A 15,571-nucleotide genomic window follows, 5' to 3' on the forward strand; every position below is an offset into this window, starting at 1 on the left:
ACTGAACAGGGAATGGGGGCAGGGGGAGAAAAAAAAAAGAGCTACAAGAGCAGAATGTCCCAGTTTAGGGGACAGAGTGTTGTGGTTGGACGTGGTTAGTGGTTTCTGGACCCCCATGCGTGTTTACTGAGGAGTAAATGTGTTGAATTTAGTGAGGCTTATTCCCATGTAAATACACACCGTCATAAACACTGGTTTACCTCACAGGGCTGTTGTGAAGATTTGTTATTCCTTTTTTCATAAAATTTGCACACCTCTTGTTTCTTTAACCCCTCGCCTTCTGAATCCTATGTAAGGCTTCAACATTTTATTCTTTTATTACGTTTTTAACCTAGTACTCCTCTGAAGAGCTGTGTATGCCGCCGCCCCTCTTTATCCTCAACAACCCTGTGAGGTAGGGTAGGCTGCTGGTGGTTAGCCCAATATTGTTCAGCTAACTTGGTGTTTGAGTATAAGGGAGTCATTGGAGCACCCCACAATTGCCTAACTTTGGCTCCCATAGGTTCAGGTTAGGGGTCACAAGCAAGAGACTTTAGCCAGGAGATCGAAGGAAAGCAGTGGCCAGTAGGCCTGATCTTTATTGTTGCAACAACACTACCACATGGAAGAAGCAGAGAGAAGTCCCAAACAAAGGGTGGCTCCCAGTTTTTATAAGTTTCTCAACTTACGCATAACACTCTTAGTAAAACATCATACATTTATCATAACTATGTCATAAATTGGGAGGGGTCTTCTGGCAGAAGCCTGAGCACCAGGCTTACCCTGTCCTCACATGACCCCCACCTTCCAATCTTTAGGCGAAACAAAGGTAAGTATTTACATTTTCCTGTTTTCCCAGACAAGTTAAGCACACCCTTTGTCTTGACCAAGACCCCAATCCACTAAGGTTGGGTTTGGGATTGTTCTTAGAATGACTACCTGTTCTGGTACTCAGGTGCCAGGATGCTAGAGATTATCACCCAAGCAGTGGGACACACTCAGTAGGGGGTCTCACCCTTCAGGGATTATGGCTGCCCCTACCCATTTCCAAAGTTCCTCCCTTGCTAGCCATTTTCCTTCTGAGTAGAACAATGTTGGAATTGTGTAAATCTGTCATTCCAGTGATTTTATATTAATTTCTAAAGTTTTCCATTGACCTAATACATAGATACATTTATCAGTGAATTGCTACATTTGGTAGCAGAGTCTCTTTGTCTTTGGCTCCTAGTATGGAGAGGCAAGGCTTGTGGTGGTGGTGGGAAAGATCTCTCACCCCCCTTCCAATTTCCCGGTACCATAAGAGTTTGGATTTGAATGCATATTTTCTCCCACTAAGTTCACTACACCAGCCACCCACAAGACATGAAGGAGAATTAATTTTACTACCACTATGGATGATGATGATAATGATGATAAAAATAATTTCATTTTCTCAGTTCTCAAATATGAATATGAGAAGGGGGGCACCCCATATAATGTCCAAGTAATCCCTCTGGCTTAGAATAAAACTAAGGTGGTATTTCTGGAACCTGATGTGTTTCTCATAACTTGTACCCTTCTGTGACTCTTGATGAGACCCATATTCCTAGAACATCCTATTCCTTTGTGAGGTGGCACAGAATGTGGTGACATCAAAGGTAATATAGCTCTGGTGTGGCAAAGATATGCATCATCCTGCGGGTATACAAATGACTCCTGCTGCTGACTGGACACAGTAATGCAAAGGCCCAGTAAGTAAAAGGTTCTTTAGATGACAGGTGAGTTTTTGTAAGTTGGATGTATTCTATTTAAAATACATATTAAAATGTCATACACAAAACACATCTATAATATTAATCATATAAAATGTACCACAGTTGTTCATAGAGTAGTGTAACAAACAGGTAATAGTATCTTTATTTTTCAGTAGAATATATCCAAAATAATATTAAATCATAGATGACACTTACTCTTGTATGTTTTCTTCAGGTTTAATTCTGGGACTGTGCTTTTGATGCATTCACTGGACTCTGATATTCATGCTCTACTGTGTTAATAAGTATTGTACATCATGCCAAATTTAAACACAGCTTTTAAACCACAAACATGCCACAAACCCAAAATTAACCACAGTCAAGTGATAAGGAGTCAAACCCATTGACAGCATTCCTTAACTGCATTGTCTGCTGCCTAAATATGTGATGTGTTGGATAGAAAAGAAAAGCATTCAATTAGTAGACAAGGTTTTGTTTGTGCCTGTATTTGGGACTGGGCAAGAATCCCCCTCACACCAGTCAGGTTGGTAAGGACCCTAGGAGATTTGTGATTTCCCTTGTAGTGTGTAGCTCAACCCATTTGTGTAAGCCTTTTCAAATTATTATCCCTGCATGCACCTTTCTGCAGTGCACTTGCTCCCTTTTTCTTGGCAAATTATAGTCTGGAACTGTGAGGGGTTGGTGGATGAATAGTTTTACACTGGGCAAGGTGCAGACTGGCAGGCTTTTCAGTCCTCTTGACCTCTATAATTTTATCATCGGTTACTTGAGTTTCTCTTAGGATTCTGTTTTGGGGAGTTCACTGACAGAGCCAGCTTTGCCCACAGAATCTCCCAGGTTTAGTTCCTTGTGACTTCACTTAAATGGGTTTCAAGAAGCAGGGTTGAGAAAGACTACTGTCTTTCCAAGACTATAAAGATGCTATAAACAATTTCTGGACTGGATGACCAGTAGTCTGACTTTGTATATAAGATACTTTGCTTTGTATATAAGATACTATATGGCTGAGCAGCTCATTCCTATAGAAAGGGCTAAATTTATGCCAGTGTGTAGCACCCTGCTTGTGGTTAACGCTTAGCTGGAATGAAATATTCAACGCAGCAATAGAGAAATTAAAATAGTAATTTATTTGTCAGACAAATAAATGAGAGGCACAGTGGTACATGGTTACCAAGCTCTGGCCTGGCCTCCTGCCATTCTGGCCAGCACTTATATTTCCTTAATCCAGCCCCCTTGCTCCTCCTTTGGCTGCCTCTGTCCAATCAGCCTAGTTGAAATTCCTATTGGCTGTTTGCTAGAACCAATCACAAAAGATACACCCATTTCCTTTCGCCCTTTTATGGGACACAAAGAGCTATCTATAAATGACAAATAAGTAGTAATATATCTTACATGTGTCTCAACAAGGAATCTTAATTACCAGCTCACCTCTTGCCCTCCTTGCCCTATTGCCTTCCAAAACAAATGGTTAATCTTAAATTTTTATCTTGAACTTTTATCTTAAACAGATGTCAAGGATCTTGAGTTCACATCAACATTGAAAGATCTCCTTCATTTGAAGGTTTCTAAACAAAAAGGCCTGACAACCATATATCAGGAGGGCCCGATGGCGTCTCCTGTCTGGCAGGAGGCTGGGCTCATTTGCCCTTCTGGTCTCCTATTGCAATATGACTCTATGAAACAAGAATCTAGCATTTCTTAAATCCTTTGCATAATTACATTTAAGCTAATATATTTCATACATTATCATAGGTAGCCTTTTAAAAGGAAAAGAAATCTTAAAAGGATCTCAGTTTAAGAAAGAAACAGCTTTAGAAAAGACTTTCCCAAAAATGCTCTCTTTCTTCCAGCCAGACCAGTTGCTTTTCTTTTCCATTTGCTCTTGGCCTTTTAACCTTAAGAAGAAGATATGGCTCATTTTACTGGGAGGCACATGGTATTATTGTACTATTTACCCATTCTTAATTTTATGTTTTCTCAGCCTTTTTTTATCTTCTGTAACATGCAAGGTCAGTGTCCTCGCTCTCAGCCTGTAATTCCCTTTTTTACGACTTTGAGAATTGTTTTCTGCTATAAATCAGGGGGGCCCCTTGTCTAGGAGAAAAAACATTGCCAAGGTTTTTTAGTCTTCTGCCTGGCATGAAACATTTGAAAATCTTTAAGCTCATTTTAAAATTCAGGCCCTGATCAAAATATAGAAGCTTTGATAAAAATGCAGGCTTATGATTAGATGCCTCAAGTGGGGTACACAGAGCAAGGAAGAGAGGCCTCTAACATTAATTGTAGTTAGGAGAAATTGCAACCTGTTTTAGTTTTGTTATGAGTTTGGAAGTGGGTAGGCTGTATGCCTGAGCCCTTCTTTTAATTCCTAGATCCAGCATGGATTCAGTTGCTGAAATAGCCAGGCCAGCCTGGTAATAGCCTTCTAAGTAAGAGTCCTTCAGGGAGCAAAGGGTGTGGCTCTGTGCCAGAGGGCAAATGGAGGCCTTCCTTCCCTGGTTGGAACGACAAAAGGACAGAGTTGAGGGTTGAGTTATGTGAACTAGAAGTTGGAGCCAAAAACAGTGGGTTGGAAAGCCAGAGAGAGCGAGAGAGCGCCAGGCCTGATTTCTGCTGGAATCTAAGGCTGTGGCTATGAGACAAGCAAGGCCTTCTAGGGGTGTTAATGCTGTGAACCCTTCCATTGTAGCCTCAGGTTGTATATATGTGTAAATAAACCATATATCCTAAAGACACTGCAGTCTCCACTGTGCCACATTCCCAAAGGAAACACAAACCCAGGGTAAATGAACCCCTAGAACCCCTGGAATCTTGCACTGCTCAGAAACTAGGGTGGCGTGCAACAGTATTAAATGTGGGAGCAGAAAGGCACCAAGGAAGCAATGATTATAACAAACAAACCAAAAAGTAAAGGAGACTAATGGAGCACCATCTTGCAGCTTCTCTCAGAAAGAAAAATAAGCACTGATTAATGATAGTGGATTAAATGTCAAAGTGCAATTTAATTGAACAGCTGGAAGTTAAAACCGGAAACATCCATATTAGAAGATAGATCCCAGGATTTAGCAGACTGTGCAGATTAATCATTGCAACAAGCTGCTGGTGGGAGGGAAAGAATGTAAATTTTCCATTACTCATAGCCTTCAGACCAAACAGATTATTTGGTTATTTGTAATGTAATAGCCCCCCAGTATTACAATAGATTAGAGCATTCCTTAAATTATCTGAGGGGGGTCAGACTAGATGTTCTCACTGATTCTTCTGCTGTTGTAGACTAGATAGGTATGTCAGGTCCTTGACTAATCACTGCATTTGGTGTAGCTCATTTGGATACTTTATTTAACTTACAAAACATGTCCACATTTTGTCTATATGTATAAAGGAGAATTAAAGTCCCCTGAGGCTGCATACATACCATATATTAAAAGCATCTGACTTTCCCCAAAGAATTATGGGAACTGTAGTTTGTCCCTTGTGTAGCTACAATCCCCAGCACCCTTAACAAACTACAGTTCTCAAGATTCTTCGGGAAAAGTAACATACTTTCAATGCATGGTGTGTACAGAGCCGTAGAAACCTTCATCCTTTGTGCCATTACCAAAACAACAAGATTGAGGCTTTTGATCCAGTGGTAGACAGCTGTGCAGTGCAGTGCCAACTCTGCTGTCTCTCTGCTTCTATCCACTATATAACTCTGAGCAGCACAAACTACCATTTCTGATGATTTGAAGAAGTTTATGTTTCTCATACTTCTGTAATTTGAGTACGGGAAACCAACTCTGTGTTCCAGTTCCTCTGTGCTGCTTCATAATTCTCTCCCCGGGATCTGGAGGGAGTTTTGTGCCTCATAATTTCCTCCTCTGATTTATAGTCACAGACTCTGTATATAGTTGCTGGAACATTGCCTCCTCTTTTCCACCTCTCTGTTCAAATAAGGCCTGTCTTTACTTCCCTCCTTGCAGGGGCCAACTGGAGGAAGCACCAGGCCTGCCCACTAGCTTGTCATGTGATGACTCCTTGTGACTCTCTTGTCCCGGGCTGAAGCTGTAACCAAAGAGATGGAGCTGCTGCTGTGTGTTTTGATGGTGGTGTTGGGAGGCCTGCAACTCCAGGTAAGCAACAAGAAGGAGAACTGCAGGAGAGTGTTTCTTTGGAAGAAACAGCTGAGATGGAACCATCTTAGACTACCTAGGGGAATTTTAAGGATTTCCTTTTCTGTTGCTTTAGATTCCCCACTTGCTCTCCCTCCAGTCAAACTGAGCTCAAGCTTTTCCTTACCTCTTCTTGGTTCCTTTCCCCCATCTATTATTTTGTATAGGAATGGGTTAATAGTGGGAGTTCCCCAATACTGTATGTAATCAAGCCATGCTGCTTTAAAAACAACCCCATTCAGCCAAAAAAATGGCCGCAAGGGAGTGAGAAACTGGCTACATTCCCAACTGTCAGATTCTCGGTGAATTGGCCAGTAATGATGAGCAGTCTGTACTAGTGGAAACAATTTCAGGGGCAGGACAAGGTAAGGCAAACCAAATGACAAAAACTTTTTGTGTGTATGCGAATATTTGCAGAGGGTAAAGCATAGCATTGGAAGCAGAGATTTGAGTGGCTTCAAATTATGATTTAGTAAATGGGCCACATGTGAACCAGTGATGAGAGAGAGAGAGAGAGAGTGTTGGAGTCCTGGAGGGAGTGGGTCAGACTTGAACCTCAGGTGCAAATCTTGACTGGGATCTTAGAATTGATCTTCCAGGAGCTGGAGAGGGATAATGTCTCATAAATCTAGAAGGATTCTTTTCAAAACAATCACATTGCAGACTTACCCACAAAACAGTTCGTGTCAAGCTTACTACCCTGGTTCCATAGTCAGGGAGATGACGTAAATTCTCTTGCTATGGCAGAGGGGAAGAGGATGACATTCTCTATTTGATCCTCCCAGCAGGAGATGGGATGAAGTTTCAATTTTATACAAAAGATAATAATACTCTCTTTCCCCTCCTGTCCTGAATGCCAGGTCTCCTCAACAGACCGTTCCTTCCGCATTGATTATGTGAATAACTGCTTCCTCAAAGATGGTGCTAGATTTCGCTATATCTCAGGCAGCATCCATTACTTCCGGGTCCCACCTGCCTATTGGAAAGATCGGCTCCTCAAGATGTACATGAGTGGCCTCAATGCTGTGCAAATGTAAGTGACCAGAAGGGGAAGTGTGGCTCTTGGGACTTATTCTGTGCCACAGTGAAGGACAGAGGCTAATGACTGCGCACAGGTGCTCCATTTTTCTCACTGTACAGTCCTCACTGCAGGCTCTGGCCAACATTTAGAGCAGAGAAACTTATGCTGTCTGAAGGTGGAGTTGGCCCAAGTACTGGAGGTTCCTTGCATTGAAAATGTGCAGCCCAGATGACAAATACACGAGCCTGTTCCAGTACAGCTTTCTTTTAAAATGGAATCACCTCCACTCTCATCCCAACCTGAAAGCTGAGGGAGAAAGATTTCTGTTCACGCCCCCTCTGTTCCTCGTTATATTTAAATGTTTGGCCATACTAGGCTGAGAACCAGTTGTAGATGAACTGCAAAGAAGGAAGATGGGTGGTGTTTCTGGCACCTGTAATAATTACATCACAGAGGAAATGTCAGTGGGGGTAGCTTATTATGCAAACTATACCTACAGAAATTCCCTCTTCTGCACAACTATTAAAGGTGCAAGAGCTGTGTTCTCTTTTGGATCTGCTCAGCCTAGGCCATAAGTGTGTGCACTGGCGGAGGAAGAGGATTGTGGGGGGAGTGCACCGGCCCCGGCAGCGCGATCCCAGTGGGGTGCCATCATGGCTGCCCCCCTGCCTGTGCTGGGTGCCACACCCCCGCAGGTGGCATGCCACACTCCCAGGACGCACGCCATGCATCCACGGGCGGCGTGCCACGCCCCCAGGATGTGCGCCAGCCCCCGCCCCGCCCCCGCCTGCTCTCCTCCCCCCCCCCGGTGCCAGAGCATGAAGCTCCACCACTGAGTGTGTGTATGTGTGTGTGTGTGTGTGTGTGTGTGTAATGTATTTAATTTGTATACCAGCCTTCGTTTGTATATCTCAGGGCAGTTCACAACATAAAATTACAATATAAAAAGAGTAACAAATTCCTGCCCTGTTAATCCTCATGCATCTCCTGGGGTGTATCCTCCTTGTCTCGCCTTCTTATTTCAAACTGAAATATGTATTTTCACCCTTCAGCTATGTGCCCTGGAACTACCATGAGTCACAGCCTGGTGTCTACAACTTTTCTGGTGACAGAGACTTGGAAAAATTCCTGAATTTGGTTGCTGAGTTAGACCTTTTGGTGATCTTGCGACCTGGACCCTACATCTGTGCTGAATGGGAGATGGTGAGTGCTGGGCAAAAGATTCAGATGGGCTAAAACTCACTTGCAGTACCTGAATGCTGCACAGTTCACCTCTCTCATACACAGGGTTGCTAGTCATTGATCATTTTATCCTCTTTAACTCCTTACCTTGCCTTATTTCCCTGAGTTTTCAGCTTTGTCTTACCTTTCTAGGTTTTTAATCTTCTACTTTTTCTCTACATTATCTTTCCCAGTTCTTGATTTCTACACATTTTCTTGCTCTCGTGGCTTCAGCAACTTTTTTATGATAACAAATCTGAAACCTACTTTTTCCACCCTAGATTCTTGCCTTCTGACCTTTCCACCATTTCTTATTGATTTGGAGCAGGAGAGGAGCAACTACGGACCCTGACATTATTTGAACTGTTTACCTCTTGACCTTCTTTCCTAGGGTGGCCTTCCATCCTGGCTGTTGACAAAGCCAGATATTGCCCTGCGCACAACTGACTCAGGTAAGATAGAGCTAGAGGGAGGGGGCAGACCCTCTGGATCTCATGTTCAATTCTGTAAATTTATTTATTTCATAAAATTTATATACCGCTTCACTGTACAAAACCTCAGAATGGTTTGCAGAAAGCTCAGGAGTGGGGAACCTGTGGCTCTCCAGATGCTTTTGGATTCCATTTCCCATCCACCCCAGCCATCATTGTTCAGGAATGGTCGGAATTATAATCCACAAGATCTGGAGGGTCGTAAGTCCTAAATGGTTGGTGTCTTTGTGTGGTTCATATCAAGCTATTAGAGGGCCAGTCATCTGGGCCTTCCAACTTCCATGTCTCTTCCACAGAATTAAAGCAGCCCATGTGAGTGGTATACAATGGCCAAGGGGCACTTTCAGACCTTTTCTCTGTACACAGTACCACAATTACCAATTCTTGTCTTAGCAAGGTGTTGGAAATAGGGAAAAGGAGCCCCAGTTGTTGGCTGAGCAAGCTGATTCATGCTCCTAGATTACCTGCAAGCTGTGGACAGATGGTTGGAAGTCCTGCTGCCCAAGATCAAGCCTCATCTCTACCACAATGGAGGCAACATCATCAGTGTCCAGGTGCGTGCAGCATAGGCGCATTGTGTGTCCCTGGGCCTCTGGTTGCACCTTCAGAGGTTCCCTGATGTGAAACATGTACCTTACTGAGCCCTAAGTAACTTACTATCGGAGTACAAGTATATAGCTTTTACACCAGGCTCTACTTGGTGGATCTCAATATTTCAGTTAAAAACAAAGACAGAAGACTGCTCACCCCTGCCTTAAACCACTGCTTTGTGCCTGCCTCCCCCTGTCCAGTAGGAGCGACTTGTAAACAATAAAGCCCTTCAGGCACCCTTGGAACTTTCAAGAACAGTATTTTTTCCTCCTTTACAAAGAGCGGAGGTGCACCTATTTGGGTGACCAGCCTCCCGTGCAAATTTGGTTGGGCATCATCCTGCAGATCTAGTGCTTGACAAGAGAGGCTCTATACAAAGATTTACCACACACCTTTTTATTTAGGAAGGGTGTGGGCTCTGAGTCACCTTTCTTTAATACCAGCTGTTCCCCAGGCAGGTGGAGAATGAATATGGGAGCTACTATGCCTGTGACTATAACTACATGCGCCACCTACTGGGTGTCTTTCGTGCCTCCCTGGGTGAGGAAGTTGTGCTCTTCACCACAGATGGCACCTCAGCACCTGAACTCAAGTGTGGGACACTGCAGGGCTTATATGCCACGGTGGACTTTGGACCAGGTACAGTGATGTTGGGTGAGCTCTGATGCGATTGGAAGGACGTAGGAAGGAATCTTGCTTTGACTTCTGCTCCTTTCTTTGCCCTTTGACAGAAGAAAACGTGACGGAGGCATTTATGCTGCAGCGACTGTATGAGCCAAAGGGACCACTGGTGAGAGGGTCTGGCCTTTCCATGTAGAAGAATGGCACCCCATGCCTTAAATTATGCTTAGTCCTTCCTTGGCACCCATCTCCAAAAATAATCTGGCTGCATCTTAACTGAGCCATCTTCTGTTTTATTTCCACCCCTTATACTTGACTTCCATGATCCTTCTGTAGCAGTTTCCAAGGCAGCCAGAGAGTCATGCATGCGAAATCCTCACTTGCCCCAGCAGTTACTGAGCTATGAGACTAAAGAGCTTGTAGTCCAATGCTTTCAGGAGCCTCTTGATAGGCAATGAGCTGGCCTGTCTTCTTTGCATGAAAGCAAATTATTCCAGAACCATAATCCCATTGCTGTGGACCTTATCGCACAAAAATTGGTTGGAAGTTGCATATTGTCCAGTGTTGCAGTGCAAGCTATAGTCACACCACATAGCCTGTCCTGGGCATTATAGGTGTGAGGTCTGGTACAATGAGATTCCAGCACAGAGGAGGGAGCAAACTTGGTATTTCCTATTCCCAGTACTTTGGCAGAAGTGATGGAATTGACCTGACTGCTACTGCTCCATAAATGTTTTAATTCTGCCTTCCTCCTAGGTGAATTCTGAGTTCTACACTGGCTGGCTGGATTACTGGGGTGAGGCACACTCCACAAAAAGTGCTAAGAAAGTGGCTAACAGCCTACAGAAGATTCTAGAAATGGGAGCCAACGTCAACATGTAACCGTGAGGCCATAGGGGAGAGTGGGCAGTGGGGCACAAGGGATGGTACAAAGAAACAAGAGCTAGTGCCAAAATGCCAATCCATAGCTCTTTGCTTCATCTTGTTAACTGTGAACCTCTCATTTTGCCTTAGAGGTGTGTGCGCACCACATTTTCACGTCTTTTTTGGCCATTTCCCTAGCGGACAAAAATTCCCTTGCAGAACAAGAATAAGGTGCATTGTCTTAGACAGTCCCCTAAGCCAAAAACTAGCACACTTCTATTCCACAGCATTCCCCAACTGCTGCACCACATTAGTTCACATCTATTTGTTTCCTATTCCACTGCCTGTCATTGCCCCTTTATTTAAATAGGAGGCTAACTCTTCCTGTGATATCTGACTTTCTTCCAGGTATATGTTCCAAGGTGGCACCAACTTTGGTTACTGGAGTGGTGAGTTTCTGGCTCCTTAGGGCAACTAGGGAGACTTAGCTTCTGGCCAGATGATTGGGGGGCACATAAGAGGTGCTTTCTTCTCACACCTTCTCTATCCAGGTGCTGATTACAAGGATGGTTACAAACCCATAACTACTAGCTATGACTATGACGCACCACTCTCAGAGGCTGGAGACCCTACTGACAAGCTGTATATCATCCGCTCAGTCATTAGCAAGGTAACAATACAGCCCTCTTCTATCAGTGGGTGGAATGCAGTTACTAAAGACATTTTCGATTGCCCGGGTTTTTGGTTCTTAACCTATATAGTTCTCTGGGTATGATTTATGACCTATTTTTGGTGCTAATCTTTTAATGAGGTGGAATCCTTTTTATTCTTGCTTTTGGAAAAAGATCTTCATACATTTTTATGCATATTTATTCTGTGTTTTTAAATGGTTGACAAGTTGTTCGGTATTTTGAAATATTTTGTAAATTGTTTTGAGACATTTTTGTAGAAAGTGATGAATCAATGCAATAAATAAAATAAGCAGCCACCAGCCAAGCAGCAGATTTGAGGAGGAAGAAGAAACAAGTGTCTGAGAGACTGTGTGCGTATGCACGCGCACATGTGCATGTAAGAGGTTCTAACAGTATAACATCTTTACTCAAAAGTAAGTCCTACTCAGTGGGGCTTGTTCCCTGTTGCATCCATGCCATACATGGTTTGGAAGTTGTAGATGATGTACTTTAGCACAGGCACAGAAATACAAGGTACTTTTAGTTTCCATTATTTATTATTTTATCCTACCCTTTCTCTAAGCTCTGGGTAGCTTTGCAAGGTTCTCCTACCCCCTTTATCCTCACAAGATGCTGGTGAAATGAGTTAGCCTGATTGGTCTGCTGGTGTACTGCTTCTGACAGCAAAATGTTTTGAGCTGGCTTGCTTCCCTAACTTTGGTGTTTTCTTTTTTAAAACGTCAGTTTCAGGAGCTGCCCGCAGGACCAATGCCACCCCCTACCCCGAAGTTTGCATATGGCTATGTATCCGTACCCCAGGTGAGCAAGAGCTAGAAACCATTCCCTTACAAGTGCATGTCTTTAGTTGGATGATGGAGTGACTGCTCTCTTGTGGGCACCTACCTGAACTTTCAGTGTGTTTCAGCTGAGGTGCAAGTTGGTAAGGCAGGAAAGCAAACTGGGGAGAAGTCTGAAGGAAGTGAAATGGGAGCTGGTGGAAAGCAGAGGAGCCTCTGTGATGATTGTATATGAGAGACTGCACATGTAAAGATAGGTACAGGGCCTTCTTGGTGGTGGCACAACAGACTCATTTTTAGATTGTGATTAAAGTGGTTTTTATTTCTGAAAGCATTTTATGATTGACTCTACAATCTTTATTTGTTTTCTCCTGGTTTTAGTGTTGCTGTATCCTTAGCTTTGGGGTGATAAGAAAATTAACAATAGCCATTTGGGTGGGTTGGGGGAAGCATACTTGAATAATTGAACAATTTAAAGGCAATAAATGAACCCATCATCTTTTCTGTAGCGTGTGGCCTTGCTGGATGTTCTTGCCATTCTCTCGCCTTCCTTGCCATTCTATTCCTCCTATCCTATCACCTTTGAAGCTCTGAAGCAGGTAAGAAAGTAGATTAAGAGTCTGGGTCAGCAAAGGCCCATGGCTATTTCTGCTTAAGAGTCCCCAGTGGGATTGCAGTTGACACCTCTTGCGGATTCTGTTCTGCATTCCAGGCCCATGGCTTCATGCTCTACCGGACCCTTCTACCACAGGAAATCGTGGAGTCTGCCTTGCTCAGTGCCTCTAGGAATGGGGTCCATGATCTTGCCTACGTTCTGCTCAATGGAGTAAGGTGGAGAGTGGGGACCTTCCTAGTGGGTAGGGAAGATTATTACTTAGGTAAACTGAAGGGTATAACAAGTCCTAGGCCCACACTCTGGTTCACTGCATTTTCATAGGATGGGTCAGAGCCTGGAGCACACAGGAGCTTTGCTTCAGCTCTGTCTTGGAGCACCAGCTAACCTTATTTCTTTCCTGCTTCAGGAGTACCAGGGGACACTGGAAAGAGACAGAGTGAATGGGATCAATATATCGGGCCAGCTTGGGGACACATTGGACTTGGTGGTGGAGAGCATGGGTCGCATCAACTTTGGGGCCAATGACAGTGACTTTAAGGTGCATTTGAAAATGGAGCCTGGGGCTACTACTGCCAGAATAGTTGGCTGAAGGATAACACTTCCACTATTGTCCATTGGAGGCATGCATGGTTGGCATGGACTTAAAGGCTTGCTGTCTCATACACATACGGGAGTAACTATGGAATTCAAACTGTAATAGTGTACAATCATAATCAGCACATTACTATGGCAACCACAGGAAGAAAAGTCATTAAGTGGTCCACCAAGGCACTCGGCAATTTTCAAGTTGTCTGTGGGGAACCACTGGACTAGAGTCTAATGAAATAAGTGAGGGCCTTCTCTGCGTTTTGGAATGTTGTATTGTGCTGCCTTAGGAAATGGACTACAGTAGAGCTGAAGTGGGGCAGTCCCACTTTTTAGCTGCTGCAAGATCTGATGTGACTTAAGTCAATAATGTGAATGGCAAAGTAGATCTAAGAATGAACACTCAGGGGTGTTGGGGTGCACTGCTGTGCTGGTTATTTGCCAGCAATCTACTCCACCATCTCCTCTTGTGGGTGCTTTTCTAACCTTATTCTCGACTGCACCTAACCTGCCTCTAACTTATCTTTGTGCCCAGGGTCTGATCCACAATATCACACTGGGTACCTCCATACTCAGTGACTGGATCATCTACCCCCTAGACATAGACACAGCTGTAGCCCATGCATGGCCGCCAACTGCCCAGTCAAGCAGTGGGCACACAGGACCTGCTTTCTATACAGGAACATTCACAACGCCGGGCATCAGCGAGGACTCCTACTTGAAGCTCCCAGGTTGGACCAAGGTAATGCAATCCTCAGATTAACTCCAATTTATTCAATTATTAAACTGATACCTGCCAGTATTCAAAACTCCCATTGTTCTTTTGTGACAGGGAATTTCATTAGCGCAAGCAGTTTCTGTGCTCTGGGCGTAGTACTGCACCTAAAATTTCAGATTAGAAATGCAGAGTGGAAGGAAAGGAGGACCATTTTCTGCCTCCCCACTTCCAGCTATTCTCTGAAGACTGGAGAAGAGACCCTCTTAAGAATATTGGGGGCGGGGGGCAGGGAAGGAGTAGACCACGTTAAAAAATGAACGTATTTTAGCTGCAGCTTATTCATTTTCAGCTTTGTATTCTTGTTATAAAAAGGGTGCCTAGACATTCCGTTGTTGCGCCCATAACCTAGGTTTAAGGTGCCATTTAGCTCCTAGCTTTCATCTGTTTCTAACGCTAATACCTGCCCTTCCTCCTATGGCATCATAATGAGTAGACCAACCTTCATTGAGACAGCTATGTTCTTTCCCTCAGCTTTTCTGCTGTGTCTAGTTATGGGCAAAGGGGCCCCTGCAACCCAAACAGCTAGTTGCCACTCTTACACACTGATAATCTTAAAACAGTGGCTGGAGAAAGGGTAATAGTATCAAACTAGTGGTATTTAAGACCATGGAAATAAAGTCAGTCTATGCCCACCTACTCCCTAAGAAATTGTGCTTAAAATCAGTGCAACATGTTTTGAAGGAAACATGTTTCCCACTGCACTCATCAAGCTGTGTTTGTTTCAAAAGATCTAGGCATAAATAACAGTAGATAAAAGTGGCTGTTAGAACCCAGAAGAGTAGTGTTTCAGGGTGCTCCAAAAAATGTATTGTTTTATAAAAGCCCCTCTCACGTTTTCACCCAGGGTCAGGTCTGGATCAATGGTTTCAATCTGGGCCGGTTCTGGCCAGTTCGTGGACCGCAGCAAACTCTTTATGTGCCTGGCTCATTCCTCAGTGGCTCAGCCATCAACACTCTCGTCGTTCTTGAACTGCAGGATGCCCCAGATAATCCCAAAGTGCTTTTTGTTTCCCGCCCCCTTCTCAATGTTACCTACAACTACACCCACAAAGACAGGAAGTGAGAGGAATTACTGTCCAGCTACGAAGTTGCTGAGATCTGCACGTGTTACTCCAAGGGGAAGACTGAAACCATCACAATGTAGGAGGCAAATGAATAGAGGGCACTGTCAGATGAAGGTTCTGTGCTTTTAAAGAGTAGCCCAGGCAAAAAAAACCCAAAAAACTAGAAACAGATTGTAAGTATTCAAAACTGTTCAGCGGAGTATCCTTCACAGCTGCTGCTGTATAGGGCACATTACCATGGACACACTCTTGGTGCCTTAATATGGTGTTTTAGGTACTGGACCTTGGATTAAATATTCATACACCTACCACAGTTCTGCATTGTAGTTTATTCATTCACAATACTTTGAGAGGCTGGGGCAGGGGG

The 15,571-nt window shown here is 43.9% G+C and overlaps 1 protein-coding gene across 3 annotated transcripts; it reads left to right on the plus strand.

Moving 5' to 3' along the window:
* The first annotated feature begins 100 nt into the window (after positions 1–100).
* Positions 101–15,517, plus strand: GLB1L (galactosidase beta 1 like). Of its 3 annotated transcripts, none has more exons than XM_081876847.1 (17): positions 101–808; positions 5,696–5,845; positions 6,745–6,917; positions 7,958–8,108; positions 8,518–8,578; positions 9,077–9,171; positions 9,667–9,847; positions 9,940–9,998; positions 10,586–10,707; positions 11,102–11,142; positions 11,245–11,363; positions 12,109–12,183; positions 12,671–12,760; positions 12,874–12,987; positions 13,184–13,315; positions 13,898–14,104; positions 14,985–15,517. In XM_081876847.1, the coding sequence occupies exons 2-17, from the start codon at positions 5,792–5,794 to the stop codon at positions 15,201–15,203; spliced, it is 1,893 nt and encodes a 630-aa protein (XP_081732973.1). In that variant the 5' UTR covers positions 101–808; positions 5,696–5,791; the 3' UTR covers positions 15,204–15,517. The 3 variants fall into 3 exon arrangements, with proteins under 3 accessions (XP_081732973.1, XP_081732974.1, XP_081732972.1); XM_081876848.1 differs by lacking the exon at positions 101–808 and adding an exon at positions 844–1,709; XM_081876846.1 differs by lacking the exon at positions 101–808 and adding an exon at positions 845–1,736.
* Positions 15,518–15,571: the final 54 nt, after the last annotated feature.

The sequence above is a fragment of the Podarcis erhardii genome, assembly GCF_964252035.2.
Source record: "Podarcis erhardii genome assembly, chromosome: 1".
NCBI classification, from domain to species: Eukaryota; Metazoa; Chordata; class Lepidosauria; order Squamata; family Lacertidae; genus Podarcis; species Podarcis erhardii.